Source organism: Microtus oregoni, unplaced genomic scaffold (assembly GCF_018167655.1).
Source record: "Microtus oregoni isolate MIOR12 unplaced genomic scaffold, Mior012 000020F_ref0000438, whole genome shotgun sequence".
Taxonomy (NCBI): Eukaryota; Metazoa; Chordata; class Mammalia; order Rodentia; family Cricetidae; genus Microtus; species Microtus oregoni.
Window position 1 is genome coordinate 4,751,077 of NW_024543079.1, and position 20,603 is coordinate 4,771,679.

At 53.4% G+C, this 20,603-nt stretch overlaps 1 protein-coding gene across 3 annotated transcripts; it reads left to right on the plus strand.

Annotated features, from left to right (window-relative positions):
* Nucleotides 1–503: 503 nt before the first annotated feature.
* On the plus strand, nucleotides 504–11,799 carry Slc35c2 (solute carrier family 35 member C2). Of its 3 annotated transcripts, none has more exons than XM_041670886.1 (10): nucleotides 504–576; nucleotides 4,363–4,716; nucleotides 5,069–5,219; nucleotides 6,018–6,081; nucleotides 6,685–6,757; nucleotides 7,644–7,812; nucleotides 7,894–7,977; nucleotides 10,101–10,276; nucleotides 10,768–10,897; nucleotides 11,074–11,799. In XM_041670886.1, exons 2-10 carry the CDS (start codon nucleotides 4,597–4,599, stop codon nucleotides 11,193–11,195), a joined length of 1,089 nt encoding a protein of 362 aa, XP_041526820.1. In that variant the 5' UTR covers nucleotides 504–576; nucleotides 4,363–4,596; the 3' UTR covers nucleotides 11,196–11,799. The 3 variants fall into 3 exon arrangements, with proteins under 3 accessions (XP_041526820.1, XP_041526821.1, XP_041526819.1); XM_041670887.1 differs by lacking the exon at nucleotides 504–576 and adding an exon at nucleotides 613–753; XM_041670885.1 differs by lacking the exon at nucleotides 504–576 and adding an exon at nucleotides 1,234–1,254.
* The last annotated feature ends 8,804 nt before the right edge of the window (nucleotides 11,800–20,603 follow it).

Below are 20,603 nucleotides of genomic sequence, written 5' to 3' on the forward strand. Positions count from 1 at the left end.
GAGAACCGGGCCAGCTTGGGTCTGCAGCCCTAGCTCGCATGGCTTACGAGGTTCTCTTGCCCACATGCCCTGTGCTTAAAATTAATCGAATCTGGGTGTGCACAATTGGCATTCTGAAGCCACTGCAACCTGCTTTCTTGGGCTCTCAGTAAAAACACACCCTTCCCATCCCTTCCTTTCAGCTTTCGTTTCCTCTGGGATGATCTTCACCCACTCAACCTATTGAATAATTCTCACAAATGTATTAAGTATATGTAATTTCACAAGTGTCCATTATTACTTTGCCCAGACTGTCTACATTTCTAAAATTTAATGGTCCTCACATCATTTCCTGATGCTTAAGGCCCCAGAAAAAAAGCACATGAAAGAGTTATTAGTACATGTAATTCGTTCCCACATGCCAGTTTTGGGAAAGAGACGGAGGTTATAAAGCCTGCTGTGGCCGGCTTGGCTAGAGAAAGATGCTCTGGCTCCACCCACCCTCACCGGCTTCCGGCGGAAGTCTCGCCTACAGCGGCCCAGTGCCCAGCTCGCGCTTCCGGCAGGAGTCTCGGGGCGAGCGCCTGGGTGGAGGAGGTAAGTGGGCGTGCGGTGGGCGGTCCCCTGCGTTCCCGCCCAGCCCGGGCCTCAGTTTCCCCTGGCCTCTCAGTGGCCCTGGGCCCATTCGCCGGGCATTTACCAAGCACTTACGAGGGGCCGAGTCTTGAGGGGGGGAACCAGATGGACGCTGCCGGGCAGGCGCGGCGATGACACGTGAGCAAACACAGACGTAACGCAGGGGGACGTGCCACTCTCGGTGGGGGCTTTGGGGAAGGGGGACAGAAGCAGAGAGCATCGGGTAACCCGGGAGGACACCGGCTGATGTGTTGGCCACACGGCTGAGTGTGCGGTTGCAGGGTTCTGGCAGGCGGGATCCTAGGAAGACCTATGGCCCCAGCCCAGGGTTTTCCAGTCTGTTGGTGCTGTCTGTCTTAGTTTCTCTCCCTGTTGCTGTGCTAGAGCACTCCAACCAAAACAACTTAGAAAGGAAGGGGAAGGGCGTGGTTTTCCACACAGTCTGTGTGCAACATCGTGGGGAAGTCAGGGCAGCAAGAGCTTGAAGCAGCCGGTCACGTCGCATCCACAGCCCAGAAGCAGAGAGTCACGAATGTGTGCTGGTGTCCCATTCCTCTCCATGCATTCTGGGAGACCCTGCCCACAGTTAACCTGATCTAGAGACTCTCTCACTGGTGTGCTCCAAGGCCCGTCTCCCAGGTGATTGTAGACTGTGTCAAGTTGACAACTCAAGTTCTGAAGTGCAGGCAGTAGGTGAAAGGTAACTGTGACTTAGACCGCGGGTAGAGAAGGGAAGAGAAGTGGGTGGGTCAACACATAACTAGAGGTGGACTTGCCAGGGCAGGATAAGAATGCAGAGGGGTGACTGCCTGTGGCCAAAGCCAACAGTCCTTAGGATGACTTTCTGAGTGACTTCAGAGTGGGACGGAGACCCGAGGAATATTAGGGTAGCTCCCCGGGGCACCTTGAGTTGAGCTGTCAACTGGAGCTTCCTAAATGGCAGTTAGTTTCCTCTGTCCTCACAGGAAGTTTAAGGTGGTCTTGGTGGGATGGGGACGAAGGCAGAAAAGCTGGGTTCCACCCCTCAGGGACCAGTTCTGATCAGCTGAGTTGGAGAGAAGGCACTGGCCAAGCAGCAGTCCGGAAAGCAGAAGACTTCAGGGACTGCTGCAAGTTACACCCCATAGGTCTCTGAGGAGGAAGTGGTCAGTTTCGCCAGGGAGCCTCAGAAACACAGCCAGACAGACTGACTGGAAAGCTGTGCTGTAAGAGTTGACAGTGGGTCAGTGTCAAGTGCTGCTTCTCATGCTAGTGACACCCTTGCCCCAAAAGCACATGGTCAGAGCATCTGAGTCCTCTCAGGCCAGGTGCTGTGATCTCAGCAGGGGGTGGACGCAGAGGGCTCTGCTCACAGGGCTTTGATGTTCCAGCCTGTGCTTTGAAGCACTAGGCTTCACCATCCGGGCTACAGCTGAGGTGGTAGAGGGCGGCCAGGTGCCGCAGCGTTGCTCCACCCTGCTCTGAGTTAGCTGCTGTTTCTCGGGAACAGGGAGACTGAATCCATTGCTTGGGCAGACGTGATCACAAGTCTGCTCTCACTGCAGAGTGAGGGTGAGGGCCGCAGCGGTTTCACGTCTGTGTGTCTGGTGTGAGGCCAAGCACTGCTTCGTGATGGCACGTGGAGCGAGGGGCCGTGTGCTTCCCGGGGCTTTCCAACTGGCGCTTGGCTTTGTGTTTGGGGCTAGTGACTTTCTGCATGGTCACCTAGAGGTGGGGAGCTAGACGAGCTCTCCGAAGGAAAGGCAGGCTGAATAGTGGACAGAGAGCACCGTAGTGACCAGGTAGGAAGTCATCGGAAGGTGGCGGGCCAGTAAATTGATAAAAAAGGGAACAGGCTGTCCTGGCGTGTAGCATGCTCTGCCTGGGAGGGGAAGCCGTGGTTCAGAGGGAGCGGTGTTTTTCCTGCAGTGTTGGAGACTCAGCCCAGGCCCTCCACATGCTCGGCCAGCACTGCAAGGTAACTAACTTCTGGACCCAGTATGGTTGTTACAGTGTGGAGTTGGGGGCATAGTACCCCTGGCATCCCGTGAGTAGAGACAGGGATTTGATAATGGATTGCAGTACACAGGACTGACTTCCCCCAGGCCACAGAGCGCTGGCATTGAGGGAATGTGGACCTTGAGGTCTGTTCGAAGTTGGTTTGAGCCTGTGTCCCCAACTGTCCAGCAGTGTAAACAGGACCCTGTGATTAATGGCCCAGGTGAACAGGTCTAGTCAGTGGTTGGATCTGCCTCTAGGGCCCTTGGGGACCAGAGCAGGCTGCATGCTGGGGAGATGTTAGCCTGCAGAAAGGATGTCAAGATGCAGGGCTGCCTTAGGCCAGTAGGGCAGTGCCTCTCCCTTGGACCCACCATGTCTTTCGATCTTAAACTGTTCATTAACCCGAAAACCAGTGGTGTCCTAACCGTAGGTGAAGGGAAGGTAATTAATGTTCTGACAGAGGTGCTGGAGTCACATGAGGTCACTGGTGTTCCTCTTGCTATAGAATACCTGGGAATGAGCCCACCATAAGGCTAAGCTCACAGCAACCATGATAGTAGCCCCAGAGATGTGAGCTGTTGTCAGCAAAGAAGTTTTCCAGAATGGGGACTCTTGGTTCCACTTTGACAGCATGCAATCTCATATGGTAGAGCCCTGGAAAACCATGTTTACAGAAATCAGAAGTGAGCCCTCTGTGTGACTGTCAGAGATGTTCAGAATACAGAACGGTGCTGAGCTCCTTGGGCAGGGCCTTTGCAGTCCCTACTCACCGAATGCCAGGAGCTTCCTCCAGGTTCCAAACTCCTCAGAGATAACCACAGTCCAGGAGTCCTTTTGGCAGAGCCCAGAGCCAGCCTAGTTTGCCTCAGGAGGGAATGTGATAACAGGTTCCAGAGTGCAGAGTGGACTGACCAGACTGGAAGGAGGGAAGTCAGATCCCACGATGCTGGAAGGCTTCCAGGGGAGCTGGCATTTCAGCACGATGAGGAGGAAACAGCTGTAGTATGCCCAACAATGGGCCAGTGCTCCCCAGTGTCCCCTGAGCCAGGCTTGCCCTGGGCACTCATGGTGTTGCTAGGCTGATTGACAAGTGGTAATTTGGTTTGGTGGGCACCTGCCAAAGAGTAGCTCTTGGAGACCAGGGCAAGGGATGCCTGGGTCACTTTAGCTCCTCAAGACCTGATGAGTCCCCTGAAATCCCATACACACACACTGTCATGGGGCCATCAGACCAAAGGAGAATATAGAGAGTGCCAGGTATGTGTGAGACCCTTGTGGAGTGCAACCTGACGAGGGACAGCAGCATTACTCGGGGGTGGGGGTGTGGCTCAGTGGTAGCCTGGCTCCTAGCGCGAGACTCTGGGTTCTGTCTACAGCACTAAAAAGAAAAAAAAGTCTTCTCAAATCACACCCCTCTCAGTTGCTACAAGAGAAAAGTAGGAGAGCAATGGTGGCTCATAGACAGGTCCCTGAGGAAGAGGATTTGTACTGAGGAAGGATGGAAGGGTGGTCATCCCCTCTGTGCCGGGACAGACTGGCAGAGACAGTCTAGACCAGATTAGACTCAGAACTGCAGGCGGACTCTGGCCTTTGTGAAGGTACCTGGGCGCTGCTGGAGGGTTGAGGCAAGGTCCGACAGCACTACACCTACCTGTTGAAAGGTCACTTTTCGTGTGAATGTACACTAGAGCCCTAAGTCCCTGTGCTGGGGTGGGACCCATGGCCTCTGTGGTCACTGTGGCCAGACCCTCCCTCTCTTCTCTCCAGCGGCAGAGCTGGGGACCTGTGACCTCCGTATCCAGCTAGCCATGGAACAGTTTGGCTCTGGCCACCAGCCCCTTAGGTGAGGACTCCGTCTGGGGCCCATTGCACAGCCACACCATGGAGGTGAAGAGGACTCTTCCAGCCAGGGGAACTGTCCTTTGAACACCGTGGTCCAGCTCTGCTGGTTCTTCCTGCTAACCATCTTCAAGCGAGGCTCCTGCTCCTGCTGGCCCACGGATGGGGAGGTGGGCCCTTGATGTCGCCTTTGTGTGGAAGGCGGTGCTGACGCTGGGCCTGGTCCTCCTCTACTACTGCTTCTCCATAGGCATCACCTTCTACAACAAATGGCTGACCAAGGTAACCAGGGCCTCGCCAGCACAGGGTCTGGCCTGCAGGTGGCTGGAGTTGGTACAGTTGTATTGGGTCATGGTGGCTTTTCCTGGACATTGGCCTTGAGAGGGCTAAGCAGGTGACCAGCAGGTTGTGATGAAACTGGGTAGGAATGAACCCCTGGGCTGCCTCCTCTCTGTGTGACCTACACAGTGGGGACTAACCCTTGTTCCAAGGGGTCACTGTGTGGCTGAGTCCCTGGGTTGGCCCCTGGCACCAGAGGAGGGAGGAGACCCTGGGTTGACCCTTACCACCAGAGGGAGGAGATAGAGGGGCGAGCCACATCTCTCCACTCCTGCCCTCTGCTTTGGCCCCACAGAGCTTCCACTTTCCCCTCTTCATGACCATGCTGCATCTGGCCGTGATCTTCCTCTTCTCAGCCCTGTCCAGGGCGCTGGTTCAGTGCTCCAGCCACAGGGCCCGAGTGGTGCTCAGCTGGACTGACTACCTCAGAAGAGTGGCCCCCACAGGTAGGTCCAGCCTGAGGACGGCTGCTGGAGAGCCTAGGCCGGAAATCAGAGGAGCCCTCGCTCCCTACCTGTCGCCCGCTCTCCCCCCCACCCCTGCCCCGCTTCTTCCTCACCTGTCTCCTACTGTTGCTTCTCATCAAAGCAGGCAGCATCCCTGTCCTTGCTGGCTTACGTGGGCTTCAGTGGGTTCCACCAAGTGCAAAACAGGAGCCTTACTGGGTGACCATGCTAGGTCGTGCTAAAAGATTTCCAAGGTCTTGAGTGACAAGGCCTGAAAGGTGGATGGGTACCTCTGGCCCTGGGAGTGTGAAGTCAGAAGGGAGAGCCCTGCTGGTAGGAGGAGCAGAAGTTGGCAGGCTGGGCTAGTTGTGGATGGCCAGGTGCTCTGGGAGCAGCTTGACAGGATCAGGTTAATACTCTTGTCTGGAGCTGTTCAAATTACTAAATAAAGGAGACTGACAGGCCTAGCCAATCAGGATGGACTCACAAAGGAGACTGATGGGCCTAGCCAATCAGGATAGACTCACAAAGGAGACTGATGGGCCTAGCCAATCAGGATGGACTCAAAGGAGACTGATGGGCCTAGCCAATCAGGATGAACTCAAGAAGGAAATTGATGGGCCTAGTCAATCAGGATGGACTCACAAAGGAGTTTGATAGACCTAGCCAATCAGGATGGACTCTTGGCCAAGTGTTAACCTGGAGTTGCTTGGAAAGGAGGGGCAAGCAGGGTCTCAGGTGCCTCAGCCACATGCTTGCCGACTGGCTTCTCTGACCGGGTGTCCTCTGTCCCCATAGCACTGGCAACAGCACTTGATGTGGGCTTGTCTAACTGGAGCTTTCTCTACATCACCGTATCACTGTGAGTACTGGCCACACCCTCCGCCCCCCATACAGGCCAAGCTCTCTTGCTCTGTCCAGCAGGCAGTCTGTGTAGCCAGCAGTGGGCCAATTACTCCATCAGTCTCTGGGACCATCCCTTGCTCTCCCTCCGCTCCTTACTGGCACCCAGCAGTACTCCAAGAAGTCTCCAGCTCCTCCTTAAGCCCAGTGCGGAGAGAGATGCTGCACCTGCCCGCCAGGCAGCAAGGAGAAGCCAGGGCACTGGACGGTACAGCTACAATTGCTTGTTGGGGGAGCAGTCAGCAGAGTAAAGAACCAGGCAGTGGAGCATTGCCATCAGCCAGCTGGTCACCAGTCACAGCTCTGATGTCTTGCTTTAGAGAAGGCAGTCCCTCAGGTCTCTGTCCAGGTTTCTCTAATCTTCCTTACCTAGTCTCTGCCAACAGCCAGGTAGAGAACAGAACTTGGTAAACTTAACGTCAGACCCACTACTCCTCCCCATTGACTGTGAGGCCCCTAGGAGGCTTCTCTTAAAAGCTCATATATCAGCACAGATCTCACTGGCTTCCTGCTTTTACTCTTTGGGTCTGCAGCCGTGTATTTGTGGGTGTCTCTGCTCCAGGTACACAATGACCAAATCGTCCGCCGTGCTCTTCATCCTGATCTTCTCTCTGATCTTCAAGCTGGAGGAACTGGTGAGGCCCCACTTCCCTTTCCCTTCCTGTCATTGCATATGTGGAGACCACTGGCCCGGGTCTCTTAAAATGTCTTTCTTGGGGAGGGGACCTAGATAGAAGGTGTAGAAGAAGCAAGTGCAGGAGGGCCAGCATTCCCTGAGGCCTTGGGTTCCCATGAAGAAATTTGGTACTCATTGGGCACACTTGGAGCCTGGAATGGGCACCAGAACTTTGAGTACGATGTTAGAAACATGCCAGCTGTGTGTCAGCCGTGTCTGCCAGTGGAACCTCTGGAAGAGATGGGGCGTGGAATGGCTGGCTCCTGATCCCCAGCCCCAAATGTGGCACATGCTTGAGGCTGAAGCTCCCTGTGAGCTGCACTGTTCCCTCCTAGTGTGTGGCTTGAACCCCAAGCTCCCTGTGAGCTGCACTGTTCCCTTCCTAGCATGTGGCTTGAACCCCAAGCTCCCTGTGAGCTGCGCTGTTCCCTTCCTAGCATGTGGCTTGAACCCCAAGCTCCCTGTGAGCTGCACTGTTCCCTTCCTAGCATGTGGCTTGAACCCCAAGCTCCCTGTGAGCTGCGCTGTTCCCTTCCTAGCATGTGGCTTGAACCCCAAGCTCCCAGTGAGCTGCACTGTTCCCTTCCTAGCATGTGGCTTGAACCCCAAGCTCCCTGTGAGCTGCACTGTTCCCTTCCTAGCATGTGGCTTGAACCCCAAGCTCCCTGTGAGCTGCACTGTTCCCTTCCTAGCGTGTGGCTTGAACCCCAAGCTCCCTGTGAGCTGCACTGTTCCCTTCCTAGCATGTGGCTTAAACCCCAAGCTCCCAGTGAACTGTACTGTTCCCTTCCTAGCATGTGGCTTGAACCCCAAGCTCCCAGTAAACTGTACTGTTCCTCTCCTAGCGTGCAGCCCTGGTCCTAGTGGTCCTTCTCATCGCTGGGGGCCTCTTCATGTTTACCTATAAGTCCACACAGTTCAACGTGGAGGGCTTTGCCTTGGTGCTGGGGGCTTCATTCATCGGCGGCATCCGCTGGACCCTTACACAAATACTTCTGCAGAAAGCTGAACTGGGTGAGCCCATGGGGAAGGTTGGGAGTCGGGCAGACAGGCCAACAGGCCAGGTGTGACAACTTCCCATGTCCTGTTCTGCAGGCCTTCAGAATCCCATTGACACCATGTTCCACCTGCAGCCACTCATGTTCCTGGGACTCTTCCCTCTCTTTGCCATATTTGAAGGTACACTCTGTTTTCTACCTCTGAGCACCGTAGTACAGCAGATCCCACATTACTGCTCTGAGCTCAGCACAGTGCTAGCCACAGGGGTTGCCCAGATCTAAAACTCAGTCCCTCCCCAGACTCCATGGTTTGGGACTGGACAGACACACAGAGAATGACTACACTCTCGTGACAAGGGTACAAAAAAATGATGTGTGGAGTACAAGGAGTCAGTGCAGACAGTGCGGACAGCTCCAGATTTTCATTGCCCCTATAACCAGATGTGGAGGACTATTTTCATCCCTATGTGGCAGGAGAAAGAAACTGAGGGAATGAGAAAGGTGAAAGCTTGCCCAAAGCTCCAAAGCTCATCAGCAAGCCAAACTTGGTGCTCAACAACCTGGCATTGGGAGGCTAGGCCCTCTGTCACGTGGAGTGCATGCCTCCCAGGGAGCAGAGTCAGGGTCTGCCCCAGGTGGGATGCTTGGGTCGGAAGGGGGGATGGTAGAAAATGAGTCGTGGATGTCTGGATTGATGACACCAGGACACCCTGGGAAGCAGGGGCAGGAGGCTCTGCTTTGTGTGCTCAGGGAACACGGGCAGAGTGGCAGCTTCCGCGGCTGGGGTTGGGAGACAGCCTGGGTACACGGACAATTGTTCTATCTCCTGTGGCTTCCAGAGAAGAGACAGGCCAGGGGGTTGTACAAGGTGGGCAGGATGTTGCCACCTTCCTTTCTTCAGGGCTTTGGGATTAGTCTTGTTTACCCTCCTTCTCAGAGTCCCAGCTGTCCTCAGGGTCATTACCAAAAATTCCAGCCCACATCCATTTACGTTTCAAGCAGCTAAGCGTCTCCAGCCTCCCTGAGAAAATGATTCTGCAGCCTCGTTGTCCAGGAAACTTGTGTGTGGAGCCTCGTGCTCTTCCTTTTTAAAGACTCTCCCCATTCCTTCATTACGCCCCTTGTAGCAAACACACTCACCCCCTCCCCAGGCGTCCTCACTGTTTCCCCCGCTCTGCAAACCTCATCCAAAAGCCCCTGGTCGCCGCCACTTAGCAAAGCTGCATGGATTTAGCTTCTTTAATCTTCTCTGGTAAATTAATCCCCCAAGCGCCTTCATTACTTATGTTGCTCTTACCCGAATTCTCTTCAATTTGCCACTGCCTTTGCAGTGCTGCTGAGCCCTGCACCAAAACAAGACCGCCCGCGTGCCAGGCTACTGGCCTGGGGTACACTGTTGTCACAGCTCTGAGCCCCCTCCCCCTCCTGACCCCCAAAGTTCTTGTCCCCCTTCAGCTCCCATCAGTGTCTACTGTGCCCAGTGGATTCTGACCTCACCCCTCTAACACACCATGGGGACCTTCTGTGGAAAGAGCCCAGGACCTCTTTAGGGAGGGGCCGCAGCTCCCAAAAATGAAGCAAGGATTGACACGTTGTACAGTGTGCTCTGGAGCGAGGGGCTGTAGGTTTGTCATGAAATTACATGTGTGTGGTTTGGTTTGGTTTGGTGTGGGATGTGTCTTATGTAGGTCAGGCTGCGCTTCCTATATTGCTGACAGCTGAGGTCACAAGTGTGCGCCACCACACTCTGCTTTGGTCTTTTTTTGTTTTTTGAGGTTTGTTTTGTTTTTGTGTTTTGAGGTCTGTTCATTAGATTATACTGCTCGTTGGAGAGATGACAGTCTAGTTGCAGCCCCATCATTCTCTCAGTAGGGAAACCGGTAGCCAAAAAGGAGGCATCTCACCACCCAAATCCATCTGCAGCTTTGTAGTGGCAAAGCCCAGATTTGAGCTGGGCTATATAGCTCAGTGATAGTATATGCCTAGCATATGTGTGTGTGTGTGTGTGTGTGTGTGTGTGTGTGTCTGTGTGTGTGTCTGTGTGTGTGTGCACATATATGTTCACATACACACAATCTAAAGGTGAGGAGCCCTGCATCCATACATTTTGTGCCCCTGTACAATCAGCCTCTACCCACAGGTTCACTTCCTCCTTGTTCTGTTAATGGGATCTGTAGTGCCACCATGGTCCCTGAGTCTCAGGTCATCTGCATGGGACTGTTTTCACACACCCCATCCTGTCTCCTGCCTCAGACAATCGTCACACCAGGCCCTGGCCTCCCACTCTCTCCCTGTGGCTTTCAGGTCTCCATTTGTCCACCTCAGAGAAGATCTTCCGCTTCCAGGACACAGGGCTGCTCCTGTGGGTTCTTGGGAGCCTCCTCCTTGGCGGGATTCTGGCCTTCGGTTTAGGCTTCTCCGAGTTCCTCCTGGTCTCCAGAACATCCAGCCTCACTCTCTCCATCGCTGGCATTTTTAAGGTACATACTGGGAAGTAACCCTAGGCCTGGGTGTGCCTGCGTTGTACTTCACTGGCAGCTTGGCTCCCATGGCAGAGGCCTGGAGCCCTCATCTATGTTGATCAGTGAAAAGTCCCAGCTTTGAGAGCTGGGCACATGAGTCAGGTCTGTGGAGGAGCTTCCCTCTAGACAGGTAGACCTCGTGCTGGAGTAGTAATACCCAAAGCAAACATTCGGTGTAAGGGTCCTCTGGCTATGATGAGGAGAGCCCTGTCCATTTATGGGTGCCTGGCAATGGCAGACTCCCTCCTGTGGGGCACCTGAGTCGTCGTCTGGGGCCCGAATGGCTTTCTGCTTTTGCTGGGAGTCTGTGGGGAGCACATGTGCACCTGCATCTCGGTGACACCGGGAAGCCTGCAGGCTGGTGATCCTGGCATAGAGGTCCCCCACTTCTGCCTCAAGGGTCAGCCTGTCATACCAGCTTCTGACCCCATGTCCTGCCTCTGCCACAGGAAGTCTGCACCCTGCTGCTGGCGGCTCACCTGCTGGGTGATCAGATCAGTCTCCTAAACTGGCTGGGCTTCGCACTCTGCCTCTCCGGCATCTCCCTGCATGTGGCCCTCAAGGCCCTGCATTCTAGAGGTACGGTGGCCTCCTCCCCATGGCTTAGTATTATTGACTGTCCCGTCTACCATCCAGCTACCTCTTACCAATGGTTGCTGTAGCTTGGGACATGTGCCAGATGGCACTGCCACCCCAGGAGGATAGAGGTCATCTCCAGAGGTTACTAGGTCAGTAACCGGTGTGTCTACCCCAAGGTGATGATGGCCCTAAGCTCCCGAAGGGCCCGGACCCCAGCACTGACCTGGAGCTGCTGCTCTGGAGCAGCCAGCAGGAAGAAGATGACGAGGAGTATTTTGTGACCCAGGGGCAGCAGTGACCAGTCCAGGAGCATGGAAGCAAGCCACTCTGCTGACCACTCTGCTGACCACTCTTGGTGGGGCCCAGGGGCCCAGCTGCTTCCTCAGCGCAACTACAGGTGGTGGCCTTAGAGTCACCTGTAGGACCCTGGCGGGGGGTGGGGGTGGCTCCTGCTCTTTCCTGGGGAGTGTGGTCCAAAAAGTGGATGCCAGGCTCACCCAAGACCTGGCAGTGAAGGGGGCCAGTAACCTCTTCTCCACTGTTGCTCTGGCTCAGAGAGCCAAGATGAAGTTCAGGTATGTAGTTTCTCGGGTTGCTGGGTTTGGACTGCAGGGCATGGCATCTGGGAAGGAGCCATGGAGAGGCTGGGCCTCATCACCTGGACAGCCGCTTCCTCAGAGAGTGGATTTATTTATAGTTGAAATAATGATTTCCTTCTCCACTGCCCAATGTTGCCTGAGGCATGAGAGCAAGGAGAACCCTGGGGCCTGGCCTCTCCTTCCCCTGCCCGGGGCCTTTTCCTCTGCCCTGCCCTGCCCTCTGTAGCTCCTGCTCCTCTTTCTGCCCAGACCGCATCCTTGGGGCCATACTACAGACCCACCACCAGAAATAAACGAGTATTTGCTCAGTACCATCGTCTGGAGACTGCCAGAGTCACAGCCTAGGTTTGCATTCTCTCTCTGCCATGCCCTACCCATTGTGCGACTTTAAGTGGATGACTTAGTTTCTCTGTGCTGTAGATTGTCTGTTTTTTAAGAAGAAAAGGAAAGAAGATCATGTCTATCCCAGGCTTTCTGGAGAATGTCACATATTAAATATTATGTATGTATTCTTTAAATATTGTCAAGAACCGAGAGACCATGGCCTAAAAAAGAATTTACCGAGCTGCTGGGTGAGGATTCAAGGCTGCTTGCTATGTGCTATGTGTGAGGAGGGACTCAGTTCCAGAATGTGGGCCAAGTTGTGCACTTGTCTAGACCACAGTCCCATGGGAGGCAGCAGGGCCATGCTGTGGGGCTGAGCCCTCTCGTAGCTTGGCGCCTGGTGGTTGCGCCCTCCTCAGAGAGCTGGTCCCCTCTGCTTTGGCAGGGGAGCTGCCGACCAGGCTCTCCTATAGAAGTGCTTCAGGCACTCACGGCAGGTGGCGCCATTGGCTCACAGTTTGGCTCCAGCCCTGCCTGCTACCACCCCTGCCCAAACCCTGGCAGCAGAGGGTGCCTGACAGCAGTGGCATCTGTGTAAGTTTGGGCAAAGACCCAGAAGGGGCTCTGTGTAGAGCTGGAGCGAGTGGATCTCCACTGGTGCCCAGAACGCACGGACCACAGACTTCTGGAAGGGACAGATAGTAAATATTTCCATTGAGGACCATATGGTGTATGTTGCAACTTGAAGCAGGAAAGAAGCCTTGCATGGCACAGACACAAAGGGGTGGGGCTACAACCCAATAAAATCTGGTTTCCGAAAGTGAGTTCTTGCCCACCTCCTGCTGGAGAGGGATCCCTGGGAATTGAGAGTCTGGCAAGGAGACTGAGGCCCAGAAGCAACCATGACTGCCTGCAGCCAAGGAGCTGGAACTGTAATTGGTGTCGAGTCCCTGGCACCCTCCGCTCTCTAGAACACTACCTTATCTGGCTCCTCTGCCTTGGGCTCTGCAAGCTTGGAGGTCAGAATCACACAATGCTCTTGTTCCAGCCCAGTGATGTGGGAAGAAGCAGTGGGGGTAGGGGGAGAGGGTGGGGGGCTGAACTGGGGAGGCTGCCTGCGAGGGAGAGGGCTGTGCAGCCCAGCCTGCTGCCTCAGGTGGATGAGAGCTTCCTGTCTACTCTGCACCACCCCCCTCTCCAGGACACAAGCTGGCACTGCTGTCTGGTGCAGTAATTACAGGGTGTGGAGTGGGTCCTCACCACTCACATGTTGGGTTCAATGACAGCCCCTCACTTAGCAGCAATTACCAGCCAGGCCTAGAGGAGGCCTCCTTCCCTCCTCCCCCACCCAGCCCGTCCAGCTGCCTGGCCTCCTGGTCTAGACTGTCCACCCTCAGCCCTGAGACCTCCAACCACCCATGCTGTCTGCAACCACTGCATCTTGGGGGCTGCAGCGTCACCATGGTAACTCAGCGTTTGCCCAGGTTGAAGGAAGCTGAGGATGTGACTGGTCTCTGAGGCTGTACTGTTTGTCCCCAGCTCCAGGGCTGCTACAGCAGCAGAAAGGGGAGGACTGACCTAGGTCTGAGCTTTAAGTCCTTACATGCCCACCACCTCTCCCAGGAGCCCACAGTGGGAGGAAGGTTAATGACCCTAATATACTAGGACACTGTGGTTGGTGTGTGGACAAGAACAAGCCAGAGGTTTGCTGAGAGCCTGGTATATCTGCAATTCCATTCTGGTACCCTCCCTACCTTAGGGACTCAGGAGCATCCCCCATCCATTTCTTCCTGTGTTAGAAAAAAAAACCAGTGACCTAAGAGAAGTTGCCTGGCACCAGGCAAATTTGCCCCATGGTACCTGCAAGCATCTTAGGTATCGTGAATTGGTGTAGACCTAAGGGCGGAGTTTCCTGGATCATCCTTCAGGGTGAGCCATCCAGGGAGTGTTGGCCTACTGCTGGGCTTGAAGACAGGGTCATTGTCCTTCCAGCCCAGGAAAAGAGCGGAGTGGGGAGGACAGACAGAAGGGCCATTCCCTGACCCTTTATTTGGGTTATTTAATTCCAAGTGGCCCAGTACAGCTAGAATTTGTGGGCCCTTTTCATCCTGGCTGTGGATATAAATCTCACAGAAGCCAAGGGTCTAGAAGTCATCTGTTTCCCTCTGCCCCACTGGGCTGGGTGACCTTGGGCATGTTGCTCCTCATTGTGCTTGTGTCTTTGCCCATAAATGGAATAACCCTATGTCCCGAGCAACTGTAAAGATAAGGGATGTATGGAAATCCACTGGCCATGTTGAACACAGCTGTTAGCTCTCTCTATCCAGATTTCCAATGTCACAACCTACCTAGGTGACAAGGGAGAGGAGCAACCAGCACCAGAGCCCCAACACACACAGGAACCTCTTAATGGGTGTTTGCTTCATGGAAGAATTTCCAGTCGTGGGGAGATGGCTCTGTAAGCAACAGCGACGACAGGAAAATGCTCCTCGCCAATCCCTAGACTTGAGTGGATCCAGGGGCCCCTGCACAGTAGGAGGAGACAACCAGCTTCCTCAGATTGCCCTCTGACTGCCACAGGGTGTTGTGTTGCTCACGTGAGCACCTTTCTAAATGTTATAAAAATATTTTTCAAAATAAAGTGTGCAGGGGTGGTGCTAGTTGTAATTTTGAAATGATTTGTTCAGTAAGACGGGCAGGTTCCCATCCCCCACCAGCAGCAGTGAGTGCCGCCAGTCCAGCCTCTGCCTGCCCCCTGGCCACACAGCCCTGACATCAGCCTGGCCCCTTCCCCCAGCTTCAGAGCAACCAATGAGCTTGACTGCTGTTCCCATGGTTATTTACAGTTTCGTTTCGTTGGCAACCCAGTACATTTCCCTGAAGCAGGCCAGCAACCCCCAGGCCCTGGCATCTGGTGGCAGGGCCATCCCTTTCTCTTAATGCCTGAGAAGAGTTCTCCTGTTGGGGACAAGGGAATCAGAATACATTCAGGAAATGCTTCTGGAGAATCTGCAGGCGCCTGCCTGGTGTGAGCCATGGAGATCGTGAAAGTCATTAAAACATCCACCTGCCCTCACCGAACCCAGTGTCCCCTCTGAGAAGCCCATTGAGAGCCATGGAAGTCAACTAGAAAGTGGCCCTGGGGGAGAGAGATGGGTGGGACTTGGCAGTCCTGGTGCCTAGGCACTGGAGCTGAGGGCCCATCAGAGTTACCCTGAGGGATAACTGCCTTTACCTCGGTCCTAGTGGTGGGCTTACCCCAGGAATGAGGCATGACTTCCCATAGGCAGTTTTCTTCAAGACAGTCAATCCCCCACTGTATCATGATGTCGCTGTCCTCAGGACCATTGCCAAGCTCCAGAACCATAAAGAATCTCAGCAGAGTAGAGTAACATCTAGCGTGGATGTGCACACCTTCTTTGTTTTGTTGGTTCTTTTTGTTGTTGTTGGTGGTGGTTGGTTGGTTTTTAGGTATAGTGCTCTTAACTCCTAAAACATTAGGAACTGCTGCTTTTCTGATTTTGGGAAAGCCTGGCTTGTCCAGTGTTCAGTGAATTCAGAGGTATACACTGAAGGCAATGCAGCGACTGGGTAGAGTTGGGTGGATGGATGGATGGTGGATGAACAGTTGAGACGGGTGTGTGGGTGGTGGGTGAATGAGTAGATGAATGGATACGTAGATAAATGGGCAGCCGAGGAAATGGGTAAGTGGCTTGATGGATTAATAGATTGGTGCATGGATGGATGGATGGGTGGGTGGGTGGGTGGATGGATGGATGGGTATGTAGAGATGGATGATAGACTGACAGGTGAATGGGTAGATGACGGGTGAGGGATAATAGACAGTGGTAGGATGGGAGACAGAAAAGGGCATAACCAATTGTCTGAACCCATCTGGGTCAGGAAAGGCATTTTGAGAAAGACTTGGCCTTTTGAATTTAGTCTTCAGGACAACATGGGTGCTCACTGGGACACAGAATAAAAGCAAAGCACACAAAGGCACGGAGGCTGGGTGGGCACCAGGATGGTGCCTGGACTTTGAGGTCAAGTTCACTGTTGCTAGCCAAAAGTGCACAGGAAAGGGGGTGAGGACTGACTGGCTTGCTTCTGAAAAGACCCCAGGAGGCATTCTGACAGGCACTGCCCATCTTGTTCTCAGGAGCAGGTGTCCCCTCTCCCTCACTGTTCCCCGAGCAATGTTCACTAACAGGTCCTGAAGAGCATCCCAAACAAAAACTTTGCCACTTGCCCATCCGTGCCATCCCTGCTGTTAGCCTGCACCCTGGAAATGGTTGTGTCCAGCCCTGTGTCCAGATTAAACAAACAAAAACTGGACTGAGAGGGGTTTGTCTACTGGCCCAAGGTCACTCACCCTGGCCACTCAACAAGAAATCTTTCCTCCCAGAGTCCCGAGCCTTCTTCTTCCCAGCACTCACTGCTACTCTCTGGGAGGGGTGCCAGGCAGTTTTGATTCCCTCCTGCCTATTAGGCCCCTCTGCCCAGGGGCAGCAGTAATGGACCACCACAGGGGGCTGAGGTCTAGCAAGGCAGAGACCCCTGCTGCTATCTTTTGGCCCTGGGAGGAATCCCCCACTGCGCCTTGCCACCGTCCTGTTCCGGGCTGCCCCATGAATTAAACATGCCCCCGTGGTTAACTCAGTAATGCTTTTATTAATAGTTAATTACTCAACGTGCACTGGGGAAATGAGACTCACTCAGGCCTCGTAAATTAAGGCAGTGATCTCGCGCAGGAAACCAATGGGAGTTCATTACCGGGTCCCCTTCTCTCACTGTACCTCTGGGCTTGCCATTTAGCGGCACTAATCGAGACGTGCTGGGTGGCAGGGTGAAGGGACAGGGACTCTCTGCAGGGGCGGTGGTGCTGTAGGATGGCATCTGGGTGTGGAGCAGAACCCACGGAGAGGAGTGAGGTACAAGCTAGGAAACGTTCTGCGCTGAAGCAGCTTGTTCCCTGCCCGTGTGCCCTGTCATTACTAGGGAGGTGAAGCCTCCAGGGATTCCCAGACAGGACAAGGCTGCCAGGGCTGGACCAGGACCTCTTCCACTCAGTCCAAGCCGGGACCTGTCCCTGCTGCTGCCAACCCCCACCCCCACACACACACATGCACGCACACGCACACACACTAATGTATGCACACACACACACACATGCACACACACTAATGTATGCACGCATGCACACACACATGCACACACACACACTAATGTATGCACGCACGCACGCACACATGCACACATACACACACTAATGTATGCACGCACGCATGCACGCGTGCACAGCAAGGCTCCCCATCAAGGCTCTCCCCATCTCTGCCTGCCTTTCTCATTTCACAGGTGTCAAGACTTCCACTTCTGTGTTTTTGTTGTGCCTGAAGCCAATTTCCCATCCTGAGTCTGCTGCCCTGCTGGATAAGGGTCTAGTCTAACCTGCCTTAGCTTTTCTAAATTTAACCCACTCTTGTGTGTTTTGTTTCCCAGGAGGCAGAAGCCCCGGGAAAAGCCTGTCTTCCAGGAAAGACAGCCAGTGGGTACGCTGAACCTACTGTGTGCCAGGGCCTGTCCTCAGGTTCTCATGGTTATTGATTTCCAACCAAACCCCCCTACCTTTCTGTACCTCCTCTTCTGATCTGAAAGTGGAATCGATAAGACCTGTGTTGTGGGGTCGTTGAGATGGTGTGTTTTGGGGGTACGAGCACACGCGTATGTACATTGTTGTTTGTTTGAAGAGTCTCCCTGCTGACTGGAATTCATTCAGTAGACAAGACTGATTGGCGAGCGAACCCCATAGATCCACCTTCCTCTCAGCCTCTCCTTCCCCCCTCCCCATACTCTTTTTACCTCCCACACTCCAGCTTGGATTACAAGCAAGCACCACACCTGGTTGTTTTTTTTTTTCTTTTTTTTTCTTTTTTTTAATATTTATTTATTATGTATACAATATTCTATCTGTGTGTATGACTGCAGGCCAGAAGAGGGCACCAGATCCCATTACAGATGGTTGTGAGCCACCATGTGGTTGCTGGGAATTGAACTCAGGACCTTTGGAAGAGGAGGCAATGCTCTTAACCTCTGAGCCATCTCTCCAGCCCCCTGTTTTTTTTTCTTAAGGGGAAAAAAAAGTAGCTGGAGCATTGAACTCAGGTCCCCATACTTACACCGAAAGTTCTTCACCAATTAAGCTATCCCCCAGCCCTGTTTTAGTTTAAGGGTTTTGTTTGTCTGAGCCCAGGTCTCATTCTGTAGCCTAGGCTAGACTTGAACTCATAGCAATCCTCCTGTCTCAGCCTCAGGGCTAGAATTACAGGCCTGAGCCATCACATCAGGCTTTCGGTGGTCGTTATAATTACTGCCTTCCTCATCCGCATCTGCCAGCTGAATATGTCCCCACATTATAGATATGCATAATGATTTGTGTTTGTGCCCTTCAACTTGCCTGGGAACACAGAGTCCAGAATGAGTTACCAACATCACTACTTCCCTCTGATGGAGGCAAAGTGGGCAGCTGGTTCCCCTAGTAGGGCACATTGCCCAAAGCTCAGCAAAGCTCTGCCATCGGTCACAAAACTTCCCCGAGGCAGTGTGGATGAGAGGCTGCAAGTCCCACCATGTGTTTGGACTGGCCCAGCTCTGAGTCTTTTTTTTTTTAATATTTATTTATTTATTATGTATACAATATTCTGTCTGTGTGTATGCCTGCAGGCCAGAAGAGGGTCCCATTACAGATGGTTCTCAGCAACATGTGGTTGCTGAGAATTGAACTCAGAACCTTTGGGAGAGCAGGCAATGCTCTTAACCTCTGAGCCATCTCTCCAGCCCCTCTGAGTCCTTTTTCAATCAGCAATTGTGTCCATTGCTTCAGTTTTTTGTTTGTTTGCTTGTTTGTTGTTTTTGTTTTGTTTTTTGAGACAGGGTTTCTTAGTGTAGTGTTGGCTATCCTGGAATTTGCTCTGTAAACCAGGCTGGCCTCAAACTCACAGAGATCGCTTGCCTCTGCCTCCCGAATGCTGGGATTAAAGGCGTGTGCCATCATCTCCTAGCAATTGCTTCGGTTTTTACAGCTAGAAAATGGGCACACAGTGACACTTCCCTCCGTGGAAGGACAGCCATAGGATTTCTGGATATAGGGCCTGACATCTAGAAGATTCTTTTCAGAGCACGTTACTGGTTTCTCTGCATGAAGTGGGGCTCAACAAGGACTCCCTCCCTTTTTTATGGAGGCCTCAGTGGCCACACAGAGAATAGGCCTCCCTGAAAGTCTCAGCTTCTAGGGTTAAATGCTTCCCATTCAAGGTGACCCATGAGGGCTCTCCTAGACCAAGAAATGCAGAGGCACGGAGACAGGTGGCTGCCCCACACCCACCCCAGTTCCCAGCCGCTTTGGCAGGTGGAGGTTAGTGTCTGGAAATGACCCCCAAACTGCTGGAGCTCCCGGCTCACAGGCACAGGTTGAAACTTAAAGCCTCCCCAGTTTGGGAGCTCTAGCCTCAGGAGTGCAGCTTGGGGTTCGTTTATAATATGTAACGTCAGATTTAAATGTCACTGCTGCAGGCAGCTGACCCGGGTTCCCACACAATGGGCCATGAGGGGTGCCTCCACCGCCTCTTCATCTTCCTGGCGGTAGCTGACCAAAGGGAGGGAGATTTGGTTTCTTAAAAAACTAAACAGTTGTTGAGCACTCTGGCGTTGCCTGGGCAACAGCCGAGGGGGAGAGAGAAGCATCTTATTGTTTAAAGTTATTCTTGCTCGATTTCAAAGGTCTGCTCTGAAAAGACCGTATTCTCCAAACAGCCCAGGTTCTCCTCTTCAGCACAGGCATGCAGGCAGCCCCAGCTGCCCTCAGCCCCATCGCCACTCCAGCCTGAGGCTGTGGAGGGGCCCTACTTGAGCTGACATTAGGAACCCAAGGCTACTTCCCTGCTGTCTCCTGGGCACTCGCTCTAGGCCAGCGCTCTAGGCCAGCGGGGGCTCTCCTGTAAAGACACGGGTTGCATACCGGGCTGTCCCAACCACTGACTGCTTTTCCAGTCACTTGGGAACCTGGACATTTGGTCACAATGACAGTGTCTTGGGAGATGGAAACATGCAAGGGCCTGTGCTTGGAGGGGAGACCCACATTGTACTTGAGAGGCAAGCATCTTGATTTTCAACCCAGGGGCTAGATGAAAGTGACGACATCCGGCCATCATTTGTGGACAGTAGCCCAGAGCAGTCACGGGGACCATTTAAGAAACAGTCAAGCAGCCTGGCATCCATGCTTTCTGTCCCTCCCACAACACTGTACTGGAATTGTTTGCTCTTCTCTCTTCCCCACGAGACTGTCAGCTCCCAGGCAGCAGGACCACATCTATTCATCTCTGTATGTTCTCATAAGCCCGAAATCCTTGCAGGCACAAGGCAAACGCTGCAAACCCAAACAAGATGTACATTTATTTTCTTAATTAAAAGTATTTAGATAGCGAATACATACACACGATGCAGGACTCAAAAGGTTCAAGGGACCGAGTACTCGTGGCTCATAGCACCCACTTTTTCTGCATGGGGACAGTCATAGTTCCCTTCTCCAAGAGATGTCCGCCATAAAACACAAGAGAGTGTCCAATAAGATGTGTTACTCATATCTCAGGCCTCAGTGCTTAGCATAAGGTATAGCATACAGTGGTGGGGGTGGGAAGAGTAGATGGATGGGTATATGGGTGGATGGATAGATGGATGGATGGATGGATGGATGGATAGATGGGTGGATGGACAGACGGATACATGGG

Excerpts from the sequence above, each read along its gene's own strand:
- Slc35c2 (XM_041670886.1), top strand. The coding sequence starts at position 4,597 with ATGGGGAGGTGGGCCCTTGATGTCGCCTTTGTGTGGAAGGCGGTGCTG. Across the intron at positions 5,220-6,017 it reads CAGAAGAGTGGCCCCCACAG|CACTGGCAACAGCACTTGAT; the intron begins GTAGGTCCAGCC and ends CTGTCCCCATAG. Across the intron at positions 6,082-6,684 it reads CTCTACATCACCGTATCACT|GTACACAATGACCAAATCGT; the intron begins GTGAGTACTGGC and ends TCTCTGCTCCAG.